We start from the raw sequence: 9873 nt of genomic DNA on the forward strand, positions 1-9873 counted from the left end.
TATATTATAATGTATCAACACACATTATATTATTTTTCCTTAGTTAATTTGAACAATTCAAATTACTTTAATTTCTTCAATACCTTTTTTGAGCTACCAGTGGGACCTAATGGACCTACAGATCAGAAGTTCCAACGATATGAGATTAATTGGCTAAACTCATTAATTGAGTTAATCAATATTCATTAACTGTGGGTACACTCCACTATAGACTCACAGTTGAACTATTCCCATTGTAGATATATTTCTGTGTTCACGGATGTAGACCAATAACAACAAGTTAGTCTTTCACGAGTGTTCGTAACACCAACTAGGTTAAATTACCATTTTACCCCTAGGTTACTTCTAATGAACAACCTATTTGTGGTCCAACCAACAAACAGAGGTCCTTCTCAGGCCAATGAGAGGGCAGGGTCCTATGTTCAAAACCAGGAAGCACCACTTAAGGGAACATTCATCTACTTTCCTAAAGCAGAAAAAGAGTGAATTCCATCTTATGAAATTACGTTCCCAACTATCCACTCAGTTTTGTCCCCAAAATGGTAGGCTTATTGAGTCGGCGAGTCAACCACTCTCACCCATACAAATCAAAGGACAATCCCTCGTGAACAGAAGTTCATAACTCACTTAGGATTGAGACTAAGTTGCCTAGGTTATCCTAGTGAAATATCAACCTAACTAGTCAACGGTGTTACAGCTAGGGGTTACTATTTTGCGGTTTGGTCTCATGCAAACTCATTGCATGGGATACCCCCACTCACATGTCTCCTACACGAACACGTTTAATCATTATGTTTGTATCAAATACAATGTGGGTCGTATCCATAGTGTTACAGGATAAGGTACCCAATCTTATCCCTATACTATAGACCCTTTAGGTTGTATCTTGAATAGTGATCTCTGTATGTCTCCACATATAGCTCAAGACTCATACAACAACCCAAGATATTAGTTTATTGGATTAGAGTTATTTAGGCATGATTAACATAATATCAACAATAACGATTTATTGAAAAAACATCAATAATAATTTATTAATGAACAGTCAAAAGTTACATTTACTATCTATGAGTTTTAGGACATAAATAGGTATTGCTTATCTTGTATTTATCTTGCCTAAATAACCCTAATCCAATAAACTAACATCCTAGACTTTTGTATGAGTCTTGAACTGTATGTGGAGACATATGGGGATTAGTGATCAAGATACAATCTAAAGGGTGTATAGTATATGGATAAGGTTGGGTACCTTGTCCTGGTGACACTATGGATATGACCCATTTTGTATTCGATACAAATGCAATGATCCAACGCATTTGTGTAGGAGACATGTGAGTGGGGGTATCCTATGCAATGAGTTTTCATAAGACCGGACCATGAAAAAGTAACCAATAGATGTAACTTCATTGACTAGTTAGGTTTCTATTTCACTATGATGACCTAGGCAACTTAGTCTTAATCCTCAGTGAATTATGGACTCTTATTCATGAGGGATTTGTATAGGTGAGACTAGCCAATTCACAGACTCAATAAGCCTACCATTTCGGGGACAAGACCAAATGGGGAGCTAAAAACATAAATTCACGAGATGAAATTCACCATTTCTTAACTTTAGGGTAAGTAGATGAGTGTTCTCTTAAGTAGTGTCTCCAGGATTTGAACAAAATAATTTTACTCCCTCACTAGCTCGAGAGGGATTTTTATTTGATGGTTGAACCACAAATATGATGTTCATTAGAGGAGCACTGGTACTTAAGGATGTAGAGGTAACATTAGGGTAAAATAGTAATTTGACCCAATTGGTGTTATGAACACTCGTGAATTATTAACTTGCTGCTATTAGTCAATATCCGTGGACAAGAAATATATATGCAGTGAGAAAAGTGCAACTGTGGGTCTATAGTGGAGTCTACCTACAACTAACAAATATTGATTAACTTGGTTAATGAGTTTAGCCAATTAATCTCATATCATTGGAGTTTCTGATCTGTAGGTCTATTAAGTCCCACTGGTAGCTCATAAAGGGTATTGAGGTAATTAAAGTAATTTGAAATGTTCAAATTTACTAAGGAAAAGAAAATAATGTATGATGATACATTATAATATAAAGTTTATATTTTAATTAAATTTTATAATATAATTTTTTTTTAATTTGATTAAAAAATTGATTTAGTGGGATAATTAAATATTACAATGAGTTCAAATATTAAATTTAGTATGATTCATATTACAACTTTATGTTAAAATTAATGCGCATTAGATGCACATTACAACTATAGGTAATATGAGAGAAAAATAATTGAATGTGACTCAATTATAAGGTTAAATTAAATATGTGATATTTAATTTAATGATTAATTAATTGAAGAATTAATTAATTATTTAAATTAATTAAATTAAAACTATGGATTATGAGTGAGGGATGTATTAGAATATGACTCGAATGCACATTTAATTAAATATGAGATATTTAGTTATTAATTTTTGGAATGGAATATTTACGGAATCCCCATGAATAGGATCAAACCTTGTTCCATGGTATTTACATTAGATTTCTCTTTCTTATTCTTAAGAAGTCTTCTAATTTATTTTTTAAATTAAATAAATTTATCGTTATTTAATTAAATAAATTAAAATTATTTTAATTTATTAATTAAATAAATTAGTTATAACAAACTCCCAACGTAGGGAGTTATATGGGAGTGGGAAAGAGATATTCTTCCTAAGTTCTTCTCCAGTTCTCTCTACATCACATAATTAGTTTTTTTTTTTTTTCTTTTTGCTTTTTGGTCTTATGAGATTTTTCTTTCTCCTTTTAGCTCACTAACCCCTAAGGAGAATGTTAGTGAAACCGAGGAGAATACTGGTGAAACCATGTTCACTTGATGCAATGGAATCAAGATCGTAGAAGTCGAGTCGTTAAAGGTTTCTATATTTTATTTCATCTGTTAATTTATTATTAAAATCTAAAAATGGTATGAATTTTTTTTCCGTTGCACTTGGAATTTTAACCGAGCATTTTCATGATTTTAAATTTAGTCAAATGTTAAACTTAGAGGATTTTCAATTTTTGCAGTTTGCATGTTTTGGATGATGATTTATCGAGTTATTTAATTTTCTTCTATTTTTTAGGATACTCTGTTAAATGAATTTCATTTACTTACCTTTTAAAAAACTATTAATTTTATAGTATTTATTTGGTTTTATCAAATCATGGAAAATGTCATTTTGAAATGTATGCATGCATGTCTATAGTAACAGTCTAGTTTAAGTCTTAGAGAACCGTGTTGTTACGTTTTGAATTTCTCAAAGATCTATTTGAATAAAATTGAAAGTTTAGAGATTTATTACACTTTTGAAATTTCATAAACTAAATATGTACAAAGCGTAGAGTTTATGACTAAATTTGTAATTTATTCCCAACAAACAAAAGAAAAGACAAGTGAAACAAAAATTTTCAATTCATATTTTCAAAATTTTCTAAAGGGTAAAATTACCTTACATTTCATCCATTGTTGAACGCAATTTCTTTCTACCACATATATCTTTTTCAAAAAACTTGAAGATTTGAATTACATACCTTATTATCACTACATTATATGCCAATTGTTGAGCTATATTCGTTTTGTCCAATAACAATATATATAAAAAATATGAAATACAATTTCTTTCATTTTTCAATTTATTTAGTACAATAGAGATGAAGGATTTAGAATATAAATCTCATAATCGTTAGCACATTTTTTACATTTTTCATTTTTCAATTGTCTAAGAAGATGATGATTTTTTTTAATTGTTATTTTTAGGTTAAAAAACATTCTTGGTTTCTACATTTTCGTGAAAGCAACAACTTAGTTCCTGAACTTTGGTTTATAAATATTTGGTCACTGTACTTTCAATTTTGTACCAACTTAGTACCTAAATTTTAGTATGTAATAATTTAGTCCCCGTTTGATAACCATTTGGTTATTGGTTTTTGTTTTTGAAAACTAAGTCTATTTCATGATTAACATCTTTCTTGAATATAATGGTTGAATTCTTAAACAAATTCCAAAAACAAAAACAAAGCGACTTGTTTTAGTTATCAAAATTTGGTTTGATTTTTTAAACCATTGGTGAAAAGTAAATAACAAAGGAAGAAATTTGGAGGTGAAATGAAATAAATTTGGAGGTGGAAGTAGTGTCTATAGACTTAATTTAAAAAAAAAAAACAAAAACAAATAACAAAATGGTTACCGAACACGGACTTAGTTCTTATACTTTTAAATTTGTAACAAATTAGTTCTTAACAAAAAAAAAACATTCATAAAAAACTATGTTAATTTTTATTATTTTGTGACGTAGACTTTGTAACTAATAAAAATATTGAGTATTTAATTAGTTTATCAATTTATTTATGTAAGAAATCTTATTAAATTTTCACATCAATTTCTATAAAAGGGATAAATCGTTGCAAATTTGAAATTATATAGACTAAATCGTTACATGCTAAAATTCAAGAACTAAATTTTTACAAAATTGATCAAATTTAATTCTTATTATAGAAATTGATGTGAAGATTTAGTGAGATCTCTTACATAAATATATCCTTAAATTAATTAAAGAATCACAAATAAAAGTTCATAAACTAAATTGTTACTTCTATAAAAGTAATTTATCGCTTAAATCCAGATAGGGGTCAAAATAGTATTTCCGAAACTGTAAGGGTAAAATGGATATTAAGAAAAAGAATAATGGCCAAAACCTAAACTCAGAGACAGCCTTCTTCTGTGGCCGATTAGGGTTTTTATCCTCCTTCCTTCTCAAACCCCTCTGTTCTTTGTACCCTCAATAATCAAGCACAAAGCTTCACTACAATGGCGGATTACGATCTAACTCCACGAATTGCGCCGAATCTGGACCGTCATCTTGTTTTCCCTCTCCTTGAGTTCCTCCAAGAGAGGCAGCTTTACCCCGATGAGCAGATCCTCAAGGCCAAAATCGAGCTTCTCAATAAGACCAATATGGTTGATTACGCCATGGACATCCACAAGTCACTCTACCACACTGACGATGTTCCTCAAGGCATGGGCAGTTCTTGGTTTTGATTTTATTGTTGGGTTTTTTTTGATATTGATGTGTTTTGAGTCTGAGTTCGTGATGGAATTGGTGCAGATATGGTGGACAGAAGGGCGGAAGTGGTGGCGAGGCTTAAGGCTTTGGAGGAGTCTGCAGCGCCACTTGTTGCTTTTTTGCAGAATCCGGCTGCGGTTCAGGAACTGAGGGCTGATAAGCAGTACAATCTTCAAATGCTCAATGATCGTTATCAGGTTGAGTTTATGGCCTTAGATTTACGTCTGTTATTGTCAAATTGTGTTGTAGACTTTATCTCCCATAAACTGCTCTAATTTCATGGTTTGAACAGTTTTTTCTTTGTCCTCCTTTTACATAAAACCCTCATTATGTTTAATTGAATTGGGGTTTCTTTAATTTTCCATCTAAGATTGAAAGTGATTATTGATTTAACTTATTGGGTTTCACAAAATGCCAATTCCAGATTGGTCCAGATCAAATAGAAGCATTGTATCAATATGCCAAATTCCAGTTCGAGTGTGGGAACTACTCTGGTGCTGCTGACTATCTCTATCAGTACAGAGCCTTATGCACAAACAGTGAAAGGAGCCTGAGTGCTCTATGGGGAAAATTGGCAGCTGAGGTTTTAATGCAGAACTGGGATATTGCTGTTGAAGAGCTTAATCGTTTGAAGGAAATTATCGACTCTAAGGTGGTGTGACCTATCTAGCTTCTTCTGTTTTGTGTACTAATATGTTGTAATCCTACTGACTTTCTTTCTCGTAATGTCTATTTTAGAACTTTTCGTCACCTATGAATCAAGTGCAAAGCAGAATATGGTTGATGCATTGGAGCCTCTTCATCTTTTTCAATCACGACAATGGAAGAACACAGATAATTGACTTGTTTAATCAAGATAAGTAAGTCTACTAAATCTGGGCTGTTTTCACTACGTTTTACTGATATTACACTGGGACGTGCTCTCTTCCATGTGTTAATAAGCTAATTCTCTGTTATTTTAATTATGTCCTCATTATCATGTTGTTTCCCTGTTGTTTTAATGAGAAAGCAATGTTCTATGTTGTTCTAGTATGATATTACTAGGCATGTGGAGATGAGTTGAATCCTGGTAATTGGAAAACATGAAAAGAACGTTGTTAGATGAGTTAAGAATAGAGTATGATGCATGGAGATGAGTTAATTCAGGTCTTTCCATATGTTAATGAGGTGGTATTTTCTATTCTGCAGGTATTTAAATGCCATTCAAACCAATGCTCCGCATCTTTTACGCTATTTGGCCACTGCATTCATCGTTAACAAAAGACGGAGGCCACAGTTCAAAGATTTTATCAAAGTTATTCAGCAAGAACAGAATTCCTATAAGGATCCCATCACAGAGTTTTTGACTTGTGTCTATGTCAATTATGATTTTGATGGGGCACAAAAGAAGATGAGAGAGTGTGAAGAGGTAAGTTAACTGCTTCTCTTTTCTTTACTAGGAATAGAGAGTGATATGCTCATCTTCAATGGTGTTTTTTTATTCATTTTTTTAGGGGTGGGGGTTTGCAACTGTTTGGATGGTTTGGTTACTAAGATGTATATTAGCTGGCAGTGAACAATAAATGTAGTCAATTTTTAAATTTTATTGGGTTTGCAATTCACAATGAACTACTTGTCCTCAATGTAGGTTATCTTGAATGACCCTTTCCTAGGAAAGAGGCTTGAAGAAGGCAACCTTTCTACTGTCCCTTTGAGAGATGAGTTTTTGGAAAATGCTCGCCTTTTCATCTTTGAGACTTACTGCAGAATACATCAGCGCATTGATATGAAGTACATACTTATACTTTCTTTCTTTAAGTTTATTATTTTCTCATTTTATATCTTTTATTGGGTGCATGATGCAACTGTTTGCTTATGTATTATAGAAAAGAGTATATCATGCAAGGTTTTGAAGGGTAAAGAGTCCTGATGACAGGCATTGAGTTTGCCTTTGAGCAAATAACATGCTTTCATAACTATATACATTTCCCTAGACGTTTGTGAAAATTAACAAATGCAATACTAGTTGTGTAATCAAGAAAAGACTCCTAACCTACTTAGCATTTTAAATATCGTCATGGTTTCTACTGTTGAAAGAGTTTAAAATCATCATTCTTTTTTATTTCCCCTATGGAGGAGCTAAAGAAGTATGCATTTGGCATTGCAAATTTATATTATACAACTTGGCATTGCAAATTTATATTATACAACTTGCATTGCAAATTTATATTATACAACTTTTATTGACTAGAACCGTAGAAAATGTTAATATATCTAATTATGAGAAGCTCCTCTATGTTTTTTGTTTGTGTTTACTTCCTCTTCTCCATTTGTTATCACTTGAAAGGGGGCTGGGTTGCAAACGAGGAAGAAAAAAAAGGGTGCTTACTCTGTGCTTGTAGTATAGGATTGATTTCCTTCAATCCAGCACAGTGACAGATTTGATTTTGAATCTTCTCTCTTAGTGATGCCAAATAATGATGTTCTCTAATGCATAATGCTTAATTCTCAGAATTTCCAGCAGTCTAATCCAATCGAAAGAGTGTGTTTGCCAATGGAATTCAGTTATCTCTTGATTGTATATTTTGACATTGTGAGTCATCTTGTTTCATCATATTGTTATTACAAATGACCTGTTGGTAATTTGTGCCAGTGTCCTTGCCGAGAAGTTGAACTTAAATTACGAGGATGCGGAGAGATGGATCGTTAATCTTGTTCGGACCTCAAAGCTCGATGCGAAGATTGATTCCAAGACAGGAACGGTTATAATGGAACCGAACCAGCCCAACGTGTAAGTTTATTTACTTAATGTCGATATTTACATCATCAAAATCGTTTCTCAACCCTCCCAATAGTGGTGCTATATATGTGAAATACTTAAGTTTGGTCCGTGAACTTTCTTGGTCCTATCGGAGGGAGTTGTTGAACTTTAAAAACTGTCTAGAAGTATTATTGGGCACAACCTTAAAACTCCCTAAAGTTCTGTTTCTCGAAACGATTAGCTCTGTTTGTTAAATTGTTTGTTAAATGTTTGGTTCCTGAAGAATGTGTTGTGCTTCCTTTCAGATATGAAGAACTGATAGACCACACAAAATCATTATCTGGGCGTACTTACAAGTTAGTCACTCAGCTTCTAGAGCATGCACAGGCTCAGGCAACTAGATAAATTTTAGGTGTTTGGCCTTTTTTTTATTTTTGTTATATCTATATTTTCTGAACCACTCATCTGACAACAAACAGCAGAGAATCAGAGAGCAATATTTCCATATTTGATTCCTTGATTTTAAGGAAATGATATGTAACGCTCCATAATTTTTGGTTATTTTTTTTTTTGTTTAAATGTAGAATTATGAATTGATAACCTTGTTCCTTCCAATATTGTCGAATTAATTTTTGGTTGTTTTTTCTTTTTTCTTTTTCTGAAATAGTGATATGTTCAAGATGTACATTTAAGGTTTCATTTGGTAATCTTTTGATTTTTAGTTTTTGTTTTTGAAAATTAAGCCTATTTCATCAATATTTATAATTATTTATATCATTCTTAACTATAATGGTTGAATTCTTAGAAAAATTTTAATAATAAATATAACATTTTAAAAGTTGTTTTATTAGTTTGCAACATTTGGTTGAATTTTTTAAATCATCGGTGGAAAAGTAGATATAAATAATTTATAAATATAATTTATATAGTGGTTTAATGAATGTAAATTTATCAGTATTTGTTTCTTACATAAAAATAATATAAACCTATCGTTAAGATATAAACCATTTGTGTTTAATCTAAATAAATTAATAAGAGTTAGAAAACAGGTGTCATAAAAAATAATAAAAGAAAAATCAATCAAAATTTAATAGGATAGTTGTAGATGTAATAATCAAGCTCAAAGTATTTGCAAGTATAGCAATATCTAAGATCTACAAGTGATAAACTATATCATTAATAAAAATTTATTAGTGATAGAGTCATTTTTTCATGTTTATAATTCTTTAAAAATGTTAAATGTTTAATTATTAACTCTAAAAATGCTACATATTGTAATTATCTAAATTTATAATCGCCGCAGAATGAAGTAGAGAGAAAACATAGAAAATAAAAGGGAATAATATCTTTTTGGTCCCTAGTATTGAGTCTAGTTTCTATTTGGTTCATAGGTTTAGTTCTTCAATTTTGAGTTTTGTTTTAATTTAGTTTCTAAGTTTCAAAATGTTTCCTATTTTATCCTTTAGATTTGAGTTTTATTTAAATTTGGTCATTGGATTTTAAGATTTTATATTTTCAACCTAAGTTTTTCATTAAATACTTGTTTTCAATCATCGACGTCAATTTTTATTAATTAATTAAAATAATTATGAATTGAAATTTTAATTTTAATTTTAAAAGTGATAAAATACTGAAACTTAATTGATTATAGTTCTTTTAACGTTTTTTGATTTATTAACATAAATTAACTCTAAAAGACTGAAAGTGCGCATTTAGTAAAAATCGAGATTAAAAATGTAAATATTGAAGCAAAAGGACTAAATTGAAGCAAAACTCAAATGTCAAGGGTAAAATTGTAGCATTTTGAAACCTAGGATTAAATTGAAGCCATACTTAAAATTTAAAGACTAAATGTGTAACATTTTGAAATCTAGAAACTAAATAAAAACTAGATCCGAAACCTAGGGACTAAAAAGGTATTTTTCTCCAAATAAAAAGTTATATAGGATGACTATGACTGGATTATAATTTTCAGAACTTTGTTAGGGAATATATTAGATTATAGGGAAGTCATTTTTAGG

At 30.9% G+C, this 9873-nt stretch overlaps 1 protein-coding gene across 1 annotated transcript; it reads left to right on the top strand.

Moving 5' to 3' along the window:
- The first annotated feature begins 4748 nt into the window (after positions 1 to 4748).
- On the top strand, positions 4749 to 8467 carry LOC120072567 (eukaryotic translation initiation factor 3 subunit E). The gene is made up of 8 exons (XM_039024958.1): positions 4749 to 5064; positions 5155 to 5309; positions 5537 to 5764; positions 5851 to 5972; positions 6301 to 6520; positions 6740 to 6882; positions 7745 to 7882; positions 8158 to 8467. The coding sequence occupies exons 1-8, from the start codon at positions 4857 to 4859 to the stop codon at positions 8255 to 8257; spliced, it is 1314 nt and encodes a 437-aa protein (XP_038880886.1). The 5' UTR covers positions 4749 to 4856; the 3' UTR covers positions 8258 to 8467.
- The last annotated feature ends 1406 nt before the right edge of the window (positions 8468 to 9873 follow it).

The sequence above is a fragment of the Benincasa hispida genome, chromosome 3, assembly GCF_009727055.1.
Source record: "Benincasa hispida cultivar B227 chromosome 3, ASM972705v1, whole genome shotgun sequence".
Classification (NCBI taxonomy): domain Eukaryota; kingdom Viridiplantae; phylum Streptophyta; class Magnoliopsida; order Cucurbitales; family Cucurbitaceae; genus Benincasa; species Benincasa hispida.

Excerpts from the sequence above, each read along its gene's own strand:
- LOC120072567 (XM_039024958.1), top strand. The coding sequence starts at position 4,857 with ATGGCGGATTACGATCTAACTCCACGAATTGCGCCGAATCTGGACCGT. Across the intron at positions 5,065-5,154 it reads CACTGACGATGTTCCTCAAG|ATATGGTGGACAGAAGGGCG; the intron begins GCATGGGCAGTT and ends GAATTGGTGCAG. Across the intron at positions 6,883-7,744 it reads CATCAGCGCATTGATATGAA|TGTCCTTGCCGAGAAGTTGA; the intron begins GTACATACTTAT and ends AATTTGTGCCAG.